Source organism: Rhodamnia argentea, chromosome 6 (genome assembly GCF_020921035.1).
Source record: "Rhodamnia argentea isolate NSW1041297 chromosome 6, ASM2092103v1, whole genome shotgun sequence".
In the NCBI taxonomy this organism is placed as follows: domain Eukaryota; kingdom Viridiplantae; phylum Streptophyta; class Magnoliopsida; order Myrtales; family Myrtaceae; genus Rhodamnia; species Rhodamnia argentea.
The window spans coordinates 27137733-27157837 of record NC_063155.1 but is presented as its reverse complement, the minus strand read 5'-3'; the positions used below and the strand labels follow the sequence as shown (position 1 = coordinate 27157837).

Sequence of the window (20105 nt, the reverse complement as noted above, 5' to 3'; positions counted from 1 at the left end):
TGTTTGTCACATATATATCAATTTGAGATTTTTCGTGATATTAACCTAATTTAACAGATAATAAATTTGTCACATGTGTACCGGTTTGAGATTTTTCGTGGTAAAAATAATTAGTTTAGGGTAAATTTATCATAAATGTACCAGTTTGAAATTTTTGGTAGTCAAAAAATTAGTTTTGAGTAAATCAGTCATATGTATACTAGTTTAGAGTTTTTCGTGATAGTTTTGGGTAAAATTGTTACAGGTGTACCAATTTGGATTTTTCGTGGTATTAACTCATTTAGAAAAGATTGAAGTATAGGAACAAGATGCCGAAGGGGTCGTCCGGAAGGTGTGCTTTCATCCTCAGCTGCTCGGTGTGCTAATCATAGTGCCGGATTTTCGAGCAACATCCATTACTCGCATCTATATCGACACCATTAGTCGGAAAAAAAAAATGCTCCTATGATAGAGCAAACCTTGTTGTAGTCGATTTGATCCGGCATTTTACATGACTTTCTTTTTTTTTTTTTAGGGGTCTAAAGGTCAATGTCTTCACACATCACCTCTACTTCTACGAATTTTTTTTGGGAATTTCTCAATCTGAGTTAGTGGGGGCCCCCGATTTGTCAAGTTGATGAAAACCGAGAGCTCGAGTCGGTGGGTTCTGTATTGGGTTCAATGGTTTTTCTATGTTCTTGATTTTGATCAAAAAGAGGTTACCCACACGAGTAGATTCCCACCTATTCTCATCCTCCTCGCTTATGTGTCACTCCGCTGATAATGATTAAGGGCATCAATTATGGAAGTTTTTGTTGAGAGGCATCGTCCTGCTACTGCACGAGAACGAAAAGGATGCCATCCTTTCAACTGGGATTCGTATCGACAAGAGTGTTTTTTTTCCCTCCCCCCTTTTTTGGACGGGGTTGTTGGGATACGTATGTAAGTTGTGTGAGAAAAGTCACATCAAATAATTAATGTAGTGTTGAGTAATTAATATATTCAAGTTGGCCTATAACTCATTGACTCGAGCTTTTGAGTGAAAAAATAGGTCAAATTGAATACGTTGACGGGCTCGGATTTGAGTTCCCTTCTTGCCATTTCCTCAAATAAAGGTATAGAACTTTTGTTTCTCCACCTCCATTTGTCATTTTGTGAATATTTATAGAAAGCTTGGAAACAGCCACCTTCGGGGAGTGTTGATTGATTTCGAAATTTTTTACTTAAATAATGCTGTATAATGTTTATGGGTATTAATCAGTAGTTATGGATGTCAATCATGTCTATCGAAATTAGAGTTTTATTAGTATCTATATGCAAATTCTTCCAATTTGATAATGATGCCTCCAAAAAGTACGATTACTTCATTTGTTTAGTGTGAATCTGTCGAGGAATGGAACCGCAATTATCTAGTGAGATCGAAAAATCCCTTGGATTGATGGAGTTTTTCCATCATAAGTTGATTCTTTACTAATGAAATTGTGCCAGGAAGTGCAGGCCTCAAAATAAAAATCCTAAAAATAGCAATAACCATTTCGAATAAACGGGAAAACAGATTGAACAACAAAATCACACAACTTACAAAGAATACTCACAACCATAGTGTCTCACTATCGAGTATCTCCAAGCGCTCAGTAGCACTACTTAAACCCATATCACACCCATATCGTTCGGCAGCCCTACTTCACTCATGCACCCATATCATTCCGCCGCCCTCGTCAGCCACAGTGAAAAAAAAAAAAAGAAATAAGAAAAGGAAAAAGAAACGAATTAAATATATGAATAGAAAAAATAAGAAAAAAATTGAAAAAAAGAATTGCAAAATAGTCTACGCTAGTGCCAACCTTGCCTCGTAGGATGGCCGATAACCATACTTAAATCATACACCTATATCATTCGGCGACCCTCATCAGCCACAGTGAAAAAAAAAATAGGAAAAGGGAAAAGAAAATAATTAAATACAAAAAATGTAAAAAATCAGAAAAAAAATTGGATTTTATTTTTATGCAAAATAGTCTACCGTAGTGCTAGCCATGCCGTGTAAGATGGTCAGCAGCCCCACTTAAGTCATACACCTATATCATTCGTCAGCTACAATGAAGAAAAAAGTGAAATAAGACAAGGCAAAAGAAAAGAATTAAATCCTTACAAAAAAAAAAAAGAATTAAATATAAAAAATTGAAAAAAATTGAAAAAATAATCTACACTAGTGCCCACCATGCCACATAGGTTGGCCGGCATCCACATGAGGATTCAACCAAAATTGGGTGGAATGACGACATTGGTAAATGATCAAAATATTTAGGACTAAATTGGCTAAATTAGAATATTTAGGACTGAATCAACATCCATACAATAGGTTTAGGACTCTTTTGTTAATTTTCCTCAAATTGTAGCCATATGTTATATCAATCGGATTGAGTCTTAAAATGCACCCCGTGATTGACGGTAAATGACTCATTCTTGCCAATGAGTGATGGTATGATGTTTATGCAACAAGAGCTTAAGAAGCAAATTATATGCATTGTTACCGTAAAAGAACACAAAAAACAAAAAAAAAAAAAAGCAAATAACATGCGCGTGCAAGCGTTTATCTTCTAGTGGCTGCTTAGGTTAGGTTTGAGAAAAATTCTCAAAACCCAGTTAATGAGTTCAAAAATTGGTGGAGAGAGGCTTTTTGTATTCCTGGGTCTTTGCTAAGACATATTTACCAAATGGAAAAATCCACCAAAAATCTCAAACTATACCCATTGTGATATTTTTATCCTGATTTTTTTTTTGTGACATAAGAAATCTCAAACTATGTCAATTGTGACATTTTTACCCCAAAATTTTTCTTATGACATAAAGAATCCCAAACTTGTACCAATGTAATACATTTACCATCCATCAAGGTTCCGTCAGATAAATTTTCGGCCAAACCAACGTTGTTTTTATTTCACTTAATCCACGTGGGTGCAATGTCAACATCGTATGCTTTCTGGCGTTCATATAGACGTATTTTTAATAGCTCTTATCGATGGAATCTTGACAGAGGATAAATGCGTCACATGGGTATAAGTTTGGGATTTTTGCAATGTGCGTAGCTTGGAGTTTTTGATGGCTTTTACCCTTTATTAAATGACATGAATATACTCAGTATTATTTTTCAGTAAAGGATTCTTTAATTCGACGATGGCAACCCATTTTAGGAAGGTACATCTCGGCCACGGGATGATGTATCTAGTAAGATCCAAAAAACAAAGAGATGTGCTAACTTAAGGAATCAGGTAATTTGTGAGCCAAAACATAGATGTATGGCCCCAATACGGGATTAATGTCTGCACTCGGCGGTTCAAGATATTAAAAACCTAGGTTCTACATCTTATTCACAAGGACATTTGGAAGTAAGTGCAATAACAGATAGCTAGGCATATTCATGCATCATAGAATGTCACAAAAATCTGCAAGGTTCCCAGTAAGGATTTCACTTGGAAGAAGCAAATTGCTAGGAATAAAACCAACGGCTAAGACTGCACTGCAGCCATGACAAAGCAACGAATAAAGATGCCATGCCAATAATCGTATGAACATTCTCACGATTTTCTTGTAAACCCATTCTAGTTAGGTACGCATTGATTTCCATTTCCATTTCCGAAACGAGACTTTCAAGCAAAAGATGAAGCGGACGTCAAGAGCGACTTGGGAGTTCTTGTGGTCAATCAACATGGCTTACGAAGCCGCCACGGGAGACGAGCAGTCGAGATGATTTGGCCACTTTGAGTCGTTTCCGTTGTCTGCCAATATGCCATTTTGGGATCGATGGTCTTTCTTTTGTCTTCTGTTCCGGAATCCAACCTACCTCTCCCGGTCAAACGTCGGTGCTACTGCTGCTTCTTCTAGACGCCAACTGCGTGCTTATTATGGAATTCCTGTGAATCAGAACACACAATGTACGTGCAGGCACGTGTGCATTCATGTGGACGTGTACGTGTACGTATCGATGCACGAGCGTATAGTGAGGAATCAGTATGGACCATGCTTTGAGATCTTTATGCATCGCATTGATCGGCAACTTTCTTGAGTCCGCCAAATAGTCGATTTAACGCGTTTTCTTGGAGCATGAAAAATTATTTTCTAAGACAAGTCTGAGACTCAATAGTCGTATTATCAGGTGAAAAAAATCCGAGAACGAAATGATTTTTCAAATCAAATTCGCCCTTTCAGCGTGGATATATAGATGCAGGTCACCCCCTTCTTAGCGAGTAGGAACCCCTTTTTTGTCCCAATCTAGGTTTCGACCTTATCCCAGAGCTTCCCACTTGCGGATACCGTACCGTCAAGTTGGGCAAATTATTGCACATTTGATGACGATTTGACGAATGGAAACCGTCGGAGCCATCCCCGGTATTCGATCCGTTTTGAAGTTTCCACGTGAATCTTCCGCGTTGGAAAGCAAAACTTGATGGTACGGTGATCGCACCACTTTTGTTCTCTCCCAAAATAAACTATGGTAAATGACATCGAAATGGCATAATCTTTCTTTCTTTCTTCCTTTCTTTTTGTTTCTAGTTCGTTCAGGTCAACAAAAGGGTTGTGGGGTTAAATCCCCCGGCCCTCACGGTTTTCAACTCAGTTTCGCAAGGACGCTTTGTCAATTGTGGGGGCATAGATTTTTACCTCTGCTATCTTAGATTTCTTTAGCACAGCTAAGTTGCTGAGGAAGGTTGAAATGCCCGATTCTCGACCCATCTCTTGTTGCATTTTTCTTTACAAGTGCGTAAATAAGTGCTGGCAAACAGATTGAAGAGAAACTCTTCCTGCTTTCATAAGAAATAACCAGTCAGGCAGCTTCTGTGGAAGGATGGAATATCTCAGATACTGTTCTTTTAGACGATGAATTAGTAAAGAGCTGTCATGGGGTTGGCGTTTCTCCTGGAGGCACGGTTAAAGTTGATTTGGTGACGGCTTTTTTCTCCGTTGGTTGGGTCTTTTGTTGAGACTTTGCTTAAACCTTCCAGGCATAGTGACATCTACTCAATACGGAAGGAGAGAAATGATGTGGATTGCACAATGATAGTTTCCTCGGGAAAATTTACCAAAAAGTCCTAAATCTATAATAATTGTGCCAATTCAGTCATCAACCTTTTGCATTTATTATAATTCAATCATTCCAGCCAACTTTGACTGGAATCTATTAACGTGGACGCTAACCGATGCCGACGAGGACGCCGTCGCCGATGTGGCCAATTTGTAATAATATTTTTTGAATTTTTTTTTCCTTCCCTTTTTCTTCCTCTAGCCCGTCACTAGATCGGTGACCGGCCGCAGGTCAGAGCTAGTGAGCGCGAGGTTAGCCTCACCCGGGCCGTTGCTCACCCAGCCATGGCGAGGTCACCTCGCAACGATAAGGGTGAGGCCAAGCCTCGCCATGGCTAGGTGAGCTCGGCCTTGCCTAGATCCGGTGAGGCCAAACCTTGCGATCGGAGGGTGAGGCTAGACCTCGTCGTTCAAGCAACGAAACGAGGCTCGGCCTAGGCGAGGCTCCTCGCTCTCACCGGCTTGTTCTCGGGCGGGGATCGGCGACCGACTAGAGAAGAAGAAGGGAAGGGAAAAAAAAAGAAGAGAAAGGAAAGAATAAAAAAAATAAAGCAATAACAAAATCGAAAAATATTAAAATACTGATTAAAAATTAGTCATGTCGGCACTAGCGTCCACATCAGTGCCGGCCAGCATTCGCGTCAACACCAGCCGCATCCACGTCGGCACCAGCCAACCAAAGTTAATCTAAATGACTGAATTGATACAAAAAAAGTTTTAGCACTGAATTGACACAATTACAATAGGTTTAGCACTTTTTTTTTATTTTATTTTCCCATTTGTCCTCGTGCTGGTAAATTGCTCAAACGTGCGAAGTTTGTGAAGTAAAGTTCCTGGGATTGCTTGATTAGCAAGTTTGAGAGAGAGAGAGAGAGAGAGCGCGCGCAATAGGCTGGGCTAAGTCCAACATATTGAACATTGTAAGACCGAAAACCTTCAGATCCTATACCCATGTGACAAAGGCGGACCATATAAAACTTCGCTTTACGAAGCGAGTAATGCTCGGTATAGGAAACCGATCCACAGAATTGTCATATAGAAATTCAACATAAAGGGCTTCGCCATATCTTGTAGGAAATTGTCGTCCAGCCTTAACGAAGGTCAAAGGTTGTTCGAGCATGTATATCCCGAGCACCACATCCTCTGGAAGAACCACGTCGAGTCGATTCCCAGCGTAGCTCGAGCTTCAAAGAGAACTCGCAAGGTGCACACCTTTTTGCAAAAGAAAGAAGAAGTCATCGACTGAACTCAACATGAAACTTTCTTAAGTACATCGAACTCAGACCACAATTAGCTGCCACAGTATTAGTATGTAGTGTAGTTGCCAAAGCTTCTCTTCAAGCAATTCAGGGCCACTTGTAATGTGAAAATACATCATTTACAACTACATCAATTGACCCATCCAGTTTGAGTCCTTTCGATTTTTCTCCTATAATGCCAAAAATCACGGTATACATGGTACAATGAACTATGTCGAGCGATCATCAACGTGGGATTGAGATGCGGTGCATCTCAATCGCAATTTGACATTTTATGACCCCATTTTCTTGCAAATTGCTCAAAAGTTGAACGGATGCAATTCGTCTTATCTAAAGCAGAGAAGCCGCTTGCATCATTTTTAGGCCGATGATATAATTGAATCCGGCACTCCCTTTTGAGGAGAGGACAAGGTCAATCTTCACTGCTCTTCGCTTTTCAAGACTTCTGATAGTTGGGACTGAAAGGCGTGGGCAATCCTTTGGCATGTTGGCTTTCCATTTCAAGGAGCATCAGTGATTTCTGCCTCTGGTACCGGTTTCTCTTAGCAGAAAGTGCTGTCAAAGAAATTTCGGTGAGAATGAAACTAATGGTCAACAGGAAATTCAATTTTGCGTAAGACTATAAATAAAGAGCTCAGTGTGGAGTTAATTTTGAAATTGCAGAAGTGGAAATTATCAAACTTTTTGGAGCAAGAGTTCGTGTTAATTCGCTGTTGCAGAAAAAGGCCAACTAAAAGCCAGGATATCAAAACCTTCCTGATTATAGTGAACTGCGGCACCAGGACTGAACCTGATAATGAGGAATATCAAACTATTAACCTTATTTGTGCAGGTAAGGAGTGTTTAAAGATCATACTCACACATCAACTCCTGAGGTAAACCAAAGTCATAGTCATTGCGTTTTCTTCTGATGCAGAAAATGAATAACACCAGTAGCAGCACGATGAAGGTAACACATGATAGGCCAATGCCAATTTTAGCACCGGAAGATAATCCACCATTTTCCCAAAGAAGAGAACAGGCAGGCAAAGATGGTGCTCCACATAGCGCTTTATTACCAGAGAGGCTGAGAGGAACAGAGATTAGAGTGATAGGATTAAGCTCAGAACCAAGTGAATTAATAACGAAATAATTTAGAAGAAAATGAAGGTAAGCAGAATTCCAATCTTCGTAAATAATGTGACAGCCAAATATTAGTAGTTACTGCTCAGGCTTCATTGCCATGTCCGGAATCAGTGAATTCAGGCCCTAGCAGTCATCTCTAATTGTTTTTAAACCACATCTATCCTAATTCTTTTTCCACTACAAAGAGTCCTTAAAAGCAGCGCAGAAAAGTACATCCATTCACAACATGCGGCATAAGCTCTCATCAAGTTTCGCAAGTATGAATCCTATTTAGTAACTCAAGCTGTAATTTTAGCTTCATGGAAGATGCTGGAACCCGACTATAAAGCATGCCAGTGGGAAAAGCTTGAATAAGAATTATGAGAACTTGTCCAAGGAGGCTGCGCTCAAGGCTTTTAAAGGTAATGCCAGCCATTCAAATTCAAAACTTGCGCAGCAAGTGGGAGCAAAAATAAGGAGGTGATAGCTTTAGGAGAAATCAAGGTCCATGTCAACTAAAAGTCGAGAATGAATATATCAAAAGCTTCAGGAGCATATTCCATCTCAAAATTGCAGTTATGTCCTTATCGCCTAAACCAAACTGTAAGCGGATACACCATGAAGATCATACATGAAATATCATAACTCGCTTTCATCTAGGAAGCAGATTACTTAGAACATGAGGGAAAGTCAAGTCTTCGAGGCTCCAAAAACAAATATGACACGCCGTTGGAAAGGAAATTTAGACTTGGTCAAGATCCGCCATTGTGGAAGCATGCACTATCTTTCCATGAACACTTCGTTCACACCCCATTTCCCATTCCATGGGTCCCAAACCCAAACCCAATCTCAAGCGCTTGTTCATACATGCAACAAGAAAAGGAAGAAAAAGGAAAGGCAAAAGTAAAGGATGAAAACCAACCATTTTGGAAGATAAAGAAAAGCAACAGTTCCTTAAGAAGACAGCAGATCCAGAGCAAAAACTTACAGGTCGCTTAGACAGAGAAGAATAAAAGAAACTGAGATAAAAAGCCTTTTGATTAGTGTAAGATTAAGTACTCAGAGGGCACACCATCACAATGATTTGAACCAATCTTAACAATTGGAATACAAAATTATTGCAAAAGCCATACCATGTTATAATCAAAACAAGATAGAAGCAAATGCAAAGAGGACTGCACTCTCACAGAAGCAGACGAGAACACTAGCACAGCACTTTCATTCATAGTAAGTTAGCCATTCATTAAACAAACTAAAGAAAATTTAAGACTTCAAAGTGAGGATAACCTACTCTATAGAACCTCCATGGACACCAATCGAATAGAGTCCCTCTGGGACCTTCCCTTCCAATAAGTTATCATTTAATAGCCTACAACAGAGAGAGAAGAAAATTAGGATTTGACAGATTAAAGGGCAATGCTCGAACTATATAATATGATATAGAACAATTGGAGACAAAGTGCTTACACAAGTTGCATATTTGAAGAAGCTAGACTATCTGGTATAGAGCCAGTGAGCTGATTGCCTGACAAATCCCTAAATATAATGATGTTAAACAGGATAATTTAGAAGATAATATACTGAGGTGTCCTTAGCAGTAGTATCAAGCAAAGGTAGAACTTAGATAAACATCATATTTGAAATAGAGGAAAACCATACTCAGCTGAGGAGATTGGTTGTCTATCTAATATGTTCTAACTCCACACAACTAGCAATAACAGATATCTATTACACTTCAAAGATATTATTAACCGAAACTTCAAATATTAATCTACTTAAAAAAACATAAACACGAGAAAAGAAAAGGCAACATGTAACATTTTTCTTTTGATCTATCAACGTATCCCAGACAAGATCAAGAGAGAGGAAGAAATCTGCAAGTTCGGGTCCTTCATGAACACCCACTTCTATAATTAAAAAAAGCAAAAAGGATTAACATTTCAAGACTCTTCGAGATTAGCTTCAATAATAGGCAATACCGCTAAAGAACAGATCAAACATAAGCCAATATCCAAAAAATTCATGATTTACCCATCAGATATGACAAGCAATTTCTGACACTTACAGTCGTGCAAGAGCATTTTCCCCAAGTCCAGATGGAACAGTACCCCGCAAAAAATTTGAGCTTAAATTCCTGATGACGTGTGAAGTTAAACGATCATAAGCACAACAGGGGTAAAAATTTCAAAAGTGATAATAATTAAACATTTCCAGAGATCTGATTTTACCGATATGGAATTTCAATATTCCAACAATGAAGAACAGATTTGAAACAGAAAAGGATACACTATGTGGGCTAATTTTTACCTCTGCATTGGAGCCAAAAAGAAAATGTAAAAGCGAATTGTACAGTCCACCTTTAATCATCTAAGCCAGAAATGGACATGCATCAGCAATATAGAGACCAACAAGAACGTGAAAAAGATCATATTACCGTCTAAACTATTTCCATGGGAAGAATGAGTGAGCACCCATTAAAAGCTGCTAAAATCATGACTACTAAAAACAGTTGGATAGAAATTGGCCAAGTTTAGGGGCATAGCACGCTATTAGTGAGTAAGAGTTGAGATTTTTATACAAATGAACTATGGGCGAACCAAGCATAAGCTTCAAGAGTCTTTTAGCAGCAATTCTACTGAACCAACTTAAACGGCAGACCTCGGCAGTGCTATTTCTCCTGAAAACCAAGCAAGGCAAAACAGTGACATTAATTGGAGGCCAAGAGCTGACATTGTCCATGGGTTATCATCAGATCCAGGTCCTCAACCTTAACTGGAGGCCAAGGGCAAAATGGTTGGTACAATGACTTATGCTAGATAGAAGTCGTAACGAAAGGAGAGAAAGTTCTTATCAAAGGCAGAGCATCTAAGACATGTGGCAGCATAGCTCATTGGAATGACCTAATCCTCCTTTATGACTACAGAGGAAAATATAAAGGACTGGAATCGTGGGTGCAACTTTGCAGATGAAAGTATGAGAGAATGTCAAGAAGAAATAATGCTGGAGCTTTTCCATTACCCAAAATCCTGGAGATCATTAAAGGAAATTAGAAGCAGAAAGGCGATACTTACAAGCTTACCAAGTTCGACAAAAGATTTATCTGGTCACTTATGTAGCCTTTCAAGCCTTGACTCCCAAGATCTCTGAAATACCGGTAAAAAATCTGATCTTAAAACAATCCACATATTTAAAGCCTGGTAATAAGTATACCAATGATTTGTTAGTTTATATCCTTAAAGAACGAGAAGCTTGTACTTTCCAGTTTCCTTCTCAAAATCTGGTGTGTTATGTGAACTTAAGAGTGACAGACCCTGTTTGTGCTGCATGGATGATGGAAGCTAATAAAAATAACAATTGAATATCTGTTAATGAGATTTCCTATATCCTGTGGAAGCACACTTCCAAATTTCATCTAATTGTCCTTCACTTAAATGCAATTCCAGACTATAGCATGTTGCTTCAGGCATGTGACCTAGCAGGATGTTGAAGATGCTCTTGCAAACATAAAACTAGGGGGTTCCCTGGCTACAATAAGTTGAATACATTTATCCACGTAGTAGTCTCGTCCAATGCATTTAGTGCTTCTGGCTAGGTATGAAACATGAAAAAACTAAAACTGCTCACATTTGATATATTATAAGGGAAGTCTTATCCTTGTTGGGATGACATGTAACTCCCTCCCAAGCATCCCAACTGGTAGGAGCACAAGGGTCACCGTTCCAACCCATTCTCTCAGGAACACCGAGTGACTCTTTCAATGCTCTCATAGCAGCCACTGGATGAAAAATGAAGACCGATTAGTTTCTCTAGCATACTCTGTCTGCCACAGCAAGCTAATAATCCTGATTCACATTTCACGCCAGATACTTTGTACAGAAATAATAAGTATATAACTTATGCCTGGCTCATCCTTAATTATTCAGGACACCCATAGCTGGATTACTTTTTGTCGAGAACATTCCTTCTTTCCTAGAAGTTCGAAGTGTCAACATTGCTACCACAGCTCTGCACCCCAGATGGAACAAAAGCATGCCATTGTGCTTACTGCATACTATGTTTGGTCACCATCCCGTGCATAGAATCTGCCTACTACTGTGAGCAATTTGAAGATTTTCGGAAGCAAATTCAGCTTCACTTTTGCTGATAATGAGCAGACGATCAAATAGCAATCCTACTCCAGTGTCCTTATTGAATTAAAAAAATTAAAAAAAACAAGAGAACACCAAAAATTTCTTTTTAAAAATTTCTCCTGCGTGCCAAACTTTGATGATCAAGAGCAACTCACAAACCCAACCATCAAATATGTTGGGCAATCAAATAAAAAAAAAACGAAATTCGATAAGTGGCAATGCTCATACCTTGCTCAGGATCAGTGGAAAGATCAACAGGAACCAGTGCGTAATTCTCCAGCCCACTAATCAAGGGTACTCCTACAACTGGCTCTAGCTTCACACTCAAAGTCGTGCTGCTCAAGTTCTTCAATGTGTAATGCCAATCATACGCCGCAAAAAGCCCAACCTCCTTATATATGTCAACCCTGGTCAAATTGTCCCCATTCACCACCACATCAAAGACCCTCTGCCCAGCTCCACTCGTTTTGGATTCAATCTCCGCGAAATGTAGCCACAACAAGTAATCCATCTTCGCGTCAACCTCCAATGCGTAATCTAGAGACCCTTCCCTTGCCATGATAGCCGTCTGATACAACTTCATTGGGAAATAATTCGGTTGCTGATTAGCCCCTGAAATGGTACTATTTGTGGAGATGACCTCGACATTGTTCCGCGAGTCGGGCGATCGGAAATCATAGTCCGACTGCCACGAACGGCCGAAGTAATCCGTGTCATTGCTGAACCCGGGGCCCCATTGGCCCGAACCGCAGTCCAGTCGACCGTAATTGACCAGAATGAAGCCGTCCCCAATCGAAGCGGCATCGTAGGACAACGGATCGACCTGAATCAAGGAGAGCGATCCGATGACGGGGGAGTCGGTGGCGATGCTGTAGAAGCAGATTTCGGCCTGGCGATCGGGGACGAAGGCAAGGAGATCGGAGTAGGCGCCGAGGCGAGCGACGTCCTCGGGCCAGGGGGAGCGCCAGCTGAAGACGAGGGTGCCCTGGACGGAGGTGTCGAAGCTGGGGGGGCGGGACTTGCCGTCGTAGTCGTCGTAGACGGTGAAGGTGCGGAGGTAGTAGCGGCCGGAGGGGAGGTCGGGGAGGACGTAGCAGTTCTTCTTGCCGGAGGAGAGAGGGGGGAAGAAGCGGAGGGTCTTCTCCGGGGGGAAGCGGAAGCGGAGAGGCTCGGAGACGACGGAGGAGGAGCCGCCGGTGAAGAAGCGGTCGGAGAGCCAGGTGGTGTTGAAGGGGTCGGTGGAGTCGGTGGCAGAGCCGCAGTCGATGTGGAAGGAGACGTTGCCTGCGCGCGGAAGAAGAAGAAGAAGAAGAAGAAGAAGAAGAATGAGAAGAACTGGAGAGAAATCAAACACACAATGAGAGTGAGTCGAGTGGTGCTCTGCTGACCCGTGCTGAAATGTGGAAGAGAGCTGCGATTGCCGTGCGGAAAGGAGGAGGAGGAGGAGGAGGCAAGAGGGAGGAGGAGGAGGAGGAGGAGGAAGGAGAGGAGGGACATGATGGAAATGAGGTGGTGGGTCTTGGACGCCAGTGAAGGAGAGGACTAGAGGGAGGAGAACCAAAGTGAAAGTTGAAATGTGGAGGGAAAGTGCAGCCGGGGAACGAACAAGGCGAGATTAGCGGGGAAGAAGGAGGAGAGAGAGAGGCAGACAGACTGGGGGGTGGGGGGTCGTTAGAAACTTTAGAACGCGACAGGATGATTGGTTTCTTCATACAGGGGGTGGGGTCCACGGGTTTGGTTCCCTTTTTCTTCTCCTCTTTCTTTTCTTAAATTCGGTCTATTCAATGATGGGATTTCCAGCTAAAAAAATTAGGTCAAAAGTAGAAATGAAAACACCTTCAATGGAAGCAAACCGTCCCAACTCCTCGACAATAAGATCCCGGCCAAACCGTTTGATGAAAAAAATTAACGAGATGATTACCCAAAAAAGTTCTAAGCTTCTTTTTTTTTTTTTGCTAATTCAGTTTAAGCTTTTTGTATTTGTGCCTATTTCGTCTATCCAGCCAATTTTGATCGATCGGCGCTGACGTTGTACTACCGGCACAGGAATGTCAGAACCACCAAGTCTTTTTTAAGTGATTGCCTTAGCGATTGCGCACTAATTAGGAACATCCGGAGGGCTAAGTCACCTCACCTTGAAAAACATAGATTCTCAGTGAAGAGGGCCATTTATCTAGTGGAAAAGTAATACGAGAAATATGAGATTTTTTTTACTAACTAATAAACCAAACAAGAGATTTAACATATACATTTTTAAGATGAAAATTACCAAAAAAAAAAAATTAAACTTATTGCTACTGTGTCAATTTAGTCCTAAATCTTTTTTTTTTCCACATGATTTCAAAATATTTTTCATTTGTGTCGGTTTAATCCATCCGATCAATTTTGGCAGGAAATCACCGACGTGGACACTGGCGAACCTATGTGACCTCGGCTGGAACTTTAAAGAAACGAAAAGAAAATAACAAATAAAAAGTTAGAAAAAAAATTAAAATATTATTAAAAATTATTCACGTCATCGATTTTCGAACAAAATTGATCGAATATATTGAATTGACATAAATACAAAAATTTTAAGATTCAATTAACAAAAAATAAAAATAAAAATTTAAGATTGAATTGGCACGTACACAATCCCACGCAACAGGGGATATAAATATTTGAGAATAAAGGTGGAGATAGAGAGGGGCAGGTCCATCTACGTGCGGGGCACGACGCGAACAAAGAAAAAGCTGTGCATGCATGGAGTGACCTCTCTCGTTCCCGCGGCACCAATGTGAAGCCCCGCAACATAGAATTCTTAATCAATCAAGGAAACGCTGGCTTTTGGCATGTTCTGCCGTTGTTGTTGGGGGGAAAAAGTAAACGGATTAGGTCGCATTCTCGTCCGCGACATGCGCAAACTCCTTTTCGATTAGCAAAGAAGACTCCGGTGACACTCTCTTCCTTCTCGTTTCTCCTGCTCCCATCTGCATTGGGACTCAGGAGAGTTTGTCCGGGTGCGCTCCCTAGACATCTCTTCACCTCTTTTTCTCTAAGGAGGAGATAGGCCCCGTCAAGCGGGTAAGTTCTAACTCAAATTGACCCGTTAATCCGGTTTTAACCCATTTATTTATAACGGGTCAATTTATCGATGCTGGTTGTTTGGTGGTATCTTTTCTTGTCCCACGCAGGGAAGATGAGAGTGTATGGATCAATTTATAAGTGTGAAAGTCTTTTATTCTAGTCTCGCAAATGAAGACAATGGGCTAAATGGGCTGGACCCTTAAATACGCCAAGCATTCTCGAATACAAAAAAATTATGTGGAAGATCTCCACAATGTGAGGAGATAAAAACTCACGGGACTGGAGCTCGCCCAAAACTTCACTGTCAATGAATTGGGTAGACAATATTCTTGTCTAGTTAATACTAGAGGTAAATAGCAGTAGCAACATCAAGAACGCCATTCTTGGCAATACACATAATTTCGCAAGAGATTAAGAATAAATATCATAAAAAACGCAGGTTCAGTTCTACCAACAAAAAACCCGATGAAAGAATATCCGGATGAAAATCAAACCGATCATGTTTGATACTAATGTGTTACGAGCAATCAGACCACGCATCGACCTCCGATGTAAGCTTGATGAAATTTGAACAACACCCTCTTTCCAGATTTTATTTGCTCTTTCTCTCTTGCTATTACGTCCGAAAAAGGAACGTCTATTGTTGCTACCGCATAAAGATAGGATAAATCATATTTCTCCATATACATTATTATATGGGCTCAAGCTTGCAGGCTTACATTTCGTTGGGCTTCCTACACATGGGAGTGAACCCAGCCAACATTTTGCTGGTAATTGTCGACAACGTTATAGGGCAAATAATTTTATCAGGCCTCAAAGTTTGATTTTATTTTTTTAATTATTAAATTTTTCCAACACTCAGCACATACCCGACCCGTCTCGGGATTCAGTTTTAGCATTTTTTTTTTCTCCTTATATTGTTATCAGTGAAGAATGGATAACTCCATGGACCGACTCGTTAAGTTAGTGAGGGAGTTCGGGATTCGAGTTATGGAGGAGAGCGTAAATGTGGGGGTGAAAGTTCGGCCCGAGCCATCCATAAATCACGAAAAGGGTTCGGGCTTTGGTCATGGGTCAGAGATAAATGGATTCTCTTGACACAAGGCACCTCCTCTCAAGACTCAACCATGGTCTCCTACTTCACCAATGGATCCTCTCTCTCTCTCTCTCTCCACCATCCACGATTTCAACATGCGCAGCCACCACGACAAGATCCGCCGCATCGGCGACGAGTTCCAGTTCGGCTCCGACTACTCCTTTAGTTCCATTGAGGACCCGGTTCTAATAGGCAACTTAACCATTTAACACAGAGCGCACTGAATCAATCAAGCACATCAAATTAAATCCATCCGAGTCCGTCGGTTTCGGTTCCATCAAGCTCGAGCACTTGAGCTTACCCGGGGGAGTACCCATAGTCGCCATCCGCTTGCAACAAGGAGAACACGTCTTTGCCGCCGTGAAGAGCCTGCAACAATCCCAATTTCGCCAAGCCAGATTATTTGCACAGCAACAAACGCTTCCTGTCCGAAAACAACCCTTTACGTTCTTAACATACAATGGAAACTTTCCAAATTCACCGTAACAGTGATTTTCCCGCCATTGTCCTCCTTATGGATGTCGGGATCGAGAGCGGGAGGAGCATGAACTCGGACCTGTCGACAGCTTCCCAATCGTCAGGGCAACCGTCAAGAGTGACTCGTGAAAGCTGACTCGTGCAGGAGACGAGGCATTGCGAAGAAGATGATGATGAGGGACCGAGAGGTGGCGTGAAATCGCGAGCTTGAACTTATCGAAGAGAAGCCAAAGGTTTTGACTTCGCTCTGCGCTCTCGCCGGTTCCGCGAAATTTTGAAACGACGAAGGAACGATCATGCTTTTTCTGTCACTGTCATTTTGAACTCATATTCTATTTACAGTGAGGAAAATTCTTAAAAGGGTGTGTCCAAAATACGTCGCCAAAACCCAACCGATACAAATTTAATTGTTAAATCAGTCATAAAAGAGTTTCTAAACTCACTCTGGTTGGATTTTATTTTTTTTAGACATATTTTCAACTAGCCTTTCCAATGTCTAACAACCCATTCACAGCTCAACACCAAACGCTATAAGTCAAAAAATAGATTTATGACTTATTTTGACATCTCTAAGAGGAGACCAGCGACAATAAGGTGATATGATGAATAACATGAAGAATATGTTCTCTCTCACGGGGGAATTTTTTCAACCAGTCCCAATTCTCATTGTACGAATGTCAACTTAATCTTAAATTTTTCAATTTCGTCAATTTAGTTCTCGACCTTTGTGCAAAATACTAGTGTAGTCCTTCATGTCAATTTTCCCTAGAACTTTTTAACAAACTAAATTGGCGAAATTGAAAAGTTTAAGACTTAAATTGACATCCGCATAATAGGATTTAGGACTAATTTGTTAATTTTCCACCTCTCATGAACATGGGATTAATATGTGAGAACACAATTGTAAACATAAACTAGAGAACCAAATTGTTAGAATGCACAGCAGAAATCCGATACCTTCACTCACAGAGATCGCCGAGAGGGAGCCTAAGTCCGAATCCCTCAATATATCTAGTTGGATCCACCTTCACTCAAAAGTTTAAGCCCATGAGTTATGGGTTAACTTAAATATATTAACTGCTCTACACCACATTAATTCTCCAACATGAAACTTTTCTAACACAACTTACGCGTGTATTCTATAACAATCTCCCCCTCACGTGTGGGTTCCATTTTGTTAGGTTTGCTCCCCTTCAATTCAAGTATCGTCCCGCATCAATTTATCTCAACTTGAATCTCAAAGTAATTGCAATGCACCTACAACTATGTATCGCATCCAACTAACATCAACTGCTAACATGGGATTGCATCATCCATGGTCTCGACCTCGCGTCACCAAACCAACTGTCCGTGGTCTCTTCTTGCTAGGCCAGCACAATTTCCAATAAGCGTCGATCATGGAAATTTCTTTCTTGAGATATTCACCAAACACCAAAATAGATTGAAGGCCCACCAATTAACCATCGGCTCTAATACCATTATTAGGAGGGCACAATAAAAGTTTGATACCTTCACCCGAGGAGATCGCCAAGAGGGAGCCCAAGTTTGAGCCCCGTCAATATATCTAGTTTGACAGACATTCACTCAAAAGTTTAAGCCAATAAGTTATAGGTCAATGTAGATATATTAATTGTTTCATACTACATTAATTCTCCAATATGAGACTTCTTTAACATAACTTACACGTGCATTCTAACACAAATAAACGATGCAAATGGTCCACAAACTTTAGCACAATGTGAAATGTGGTGCCTAAACTTTAAAATTGTTCAATGTAGTCCATGGACTTTTGATACATGTTTAATTTAGTTTTCGGACTATATGAAATTATTCAAACAATGAATTATTTTATACAGTCCACGAATTGAATTGAACCCGTACCAAAAGTACATGGAACATAGTAGGCTAAAGTATAGGGACCACATTGAATAAATTTAAAGTTCATAGACCATATTGCATTTTGGGCCAAATTTGAAGGACCATTTGTATCATTATCTCGTAAAAAAGTCGCGAAACTTGGTTTGACTTGGCATTTTGTTGACACTAAAAAATAACCTAAGTCTTTATGAGTCGATGGAAATTCATATCAAGTTGTTGATAGAGCAACCAAAAAATACCATCACAAATTGGCGCCTAATGTAGGTCGGTGTGACGTGGCCAATGATGTTACCGATGAAAGTTGATTGACTAGAACTATTTATTGACATACATCGACGTTATGTGGCCGATGATGTTATTGATGAAAATTGGTCGACTAAGACCAATCATTGACATACGATGATGTTATGTGGCCGATGATATTATTGATGAAAGGTGATCAATTAGGTTAATTATCGATATACAATGACAAGGGGTCGATCACAGTAGTGTAAGTGAAAATTGAGAAAGAAAATGTTAAGTATGAATTGAATCAGAAGATAACTAATGGATCGTAAGTGATCATGGATAAGAACGTGCGGTCAAAGGCAATCAAATCGAGTCCCAAAATCTCAGAGGTTATTAGAATTTGAAGATAACCTCATTCCGATGGTTACATTTTGTACAAAGCTATGAAAGGCCATGCCGAGTGGACCGGCGATCAAAAACACTTCTCCCCTTCTTGCAGTTCAATTTATCGATTTATTATTCTTATTTGCAATTCTTCATTTTTTTAGTGTAGTCAGAGTTAACAATCGAAACTACACATATTCTTGCCTGTTCGAATCTCCGTAGAACCCAATTCATTTTAAAAAAAAAAGCCAAAGATCCAACCTTTGGTGAAAGATATTTCGTCAACAAACCATTTTCGGCCGAAACACATTGAATTGAATTATATTTCAGCATTGCAACCACTATGTGAATCTAATATGTCCGTTAAGCCAACTCCGAAGTTGGCAAGATTTTGTACACCCTCAAGTCTCCGGACGAAACCCAAAATGATAAGAAGGAAGGGGAGGAATTGAGGGGAAAAGAAAGAAAATGCCCAACGCTCTTTCCCTCGTTGAAAGTTGTTTAGTCATGCCAGCACAAGAGCATGACTACGCACCGTCGGATGATGTAGAGCCTCGCTCTCTGTTCTCTTATCGCCACTCTCACTCCTCTGCTCGACGCTCTTCTCTTTGAAGCTCCTCCGCACGAAGGACTGTTCATCATCACCATCATCGTCTTCATTCTCAAATCTCCAATGAAAATCACAAGTGTTAATGATGATTTAGAGAGCGAGAGAGAGAGAGAGAGTCAATGGTGGGGAATTGGTTAGATTATGGAGAGGCCCTTATATAGTTGGGGAAGAGAGAGAGGTTGTGGAGTACTATGTACTAGGACCTCAGGAAGAGCCAGCGATGGCCCATGGGATGATGGGAGAGCGTGCCGCGCCCACGAGATCCACCAGCCCGGATCATCTGGATCCGCACCCACTAAATTAATTCACAAAAATGAAAGTAGTTTTTTCTTTTTTTCTCATTTTTATTCGTACCATTTTGATGCCATTATTCGTGCCATTAATAGGCAGGAAATTGGAAGTTCATTGAATGATCCTCCTCTAGTTGGCCAGTTAATTTAGACATTTGACCATTTGAATAATAACATTCATGGTGCCATCTAACATTGGAAAAAACTTCAACTACTTCTTCTTTTACGCATTCCTCCACATCCCCATTGATTTGGATAGCTGTCAAGCTTTCTAAATTATCATTACCCACTCATGTGAGATTGTATTTAAAGAAGAAGAAGAAGAAGAAGAAGAAGAAGAGTACGTAGGCTGTGTGTATCGTATGAAGCTTCCTAACACGAATGAGTTAACTAAATGATGAGATGGGTTTTGATTTTGCACCTCGAGAATCATAATTTGTCACACATGATGCCAACTCAGGATAATTCTCCTGTGAAAAGAAGAGGGGGGGTGGTTCGATCCTTAGATACAGCTTTCTCTTTTTT

The 20105-nt window shown here is 40.5% G+C and overlaps 1 protein-coding gene across 6 annotated transcripts; it reads right to left on the bottom strand.

The window, feature by feature from the left end:
• Window positions 1-6338: 6338 nt before the first annotated feature.
• On the bottom strand, window positions 6339-13117 carry LOC115755490 (receptor-like protein 4). Of its 6 annotated transcripts, none has more exons than XM_030694919.2 (9): window positions 12940-13117; window positions 11780-12835; window positions 11046-11196; window positions 10493-10564; window positions 9487-9555; window positions 8889-8957; window positions 8713-8790; window positions 7178-7383; window positions 6339-6872 (listed from the first exon to the last, which is right to left on the bottom strand). In XM_030694919.2, the coding sequence occupies exons 1-9, from the start codon at window positions 13046-13048 to the stop codon at window positions 6754-6756; spliced, it is 1929 nt and encodes a 642-aa protein (XP_030550779.1). In that variant the 5' UTR covers window positions 13049-13117; the 3' UTR covers window positions 6339-6753. The 6 variants fall into 6 exon arrangements, 3 of the variants coding, with proteins under 3 accessions (XP_030550779.1, XP_048136971.1, XP_048136970.1); XR_007198819.1 differs by lacking the exon at window positions 7178-7383 and adding an exon at window positions 9729-9788 and having other exon boundaries at window positions 6818-6872; window positions 10501-10564; XR_007198817.1 differs by lacking the exon at window positions 6339-6872 and adding an exon at window positions 9729-9788 and having other exon boundaries at window positions 7317-7383; window positions 10501-10564.
• Window positions 13118-20105: the final 6988 nt, after the last annotated feature.

What these genes read in the sequence shown, in the direction of transcription:
- LOC115755490 (XM_030694919.2), bottom strand. Translation starts at nt 13,048, where the DNA reads ATGTCCCTCCTCTCCTTCCTCCTCCTCCTCCTCCTCCTCCCTCTTGCC. An exon ending in TCTTCAAATATGCAACTTGT is followed by an intron (nt 8,791 to 8,888) that starts GTAAGCACTTTG and finishes TCTCTGTTGTAG; the next exon opens with GCTATTAAATGATAACTTAT. An exon ending in TTTACCTCAGGAGTTGATGT is followed by an intron (nt 6,873 to 7,177) that starts GTGAGTATGATC and finishes TTTCTTTGACAG; the next exon opens with CACTTTCTGCTAAGAGAAAC.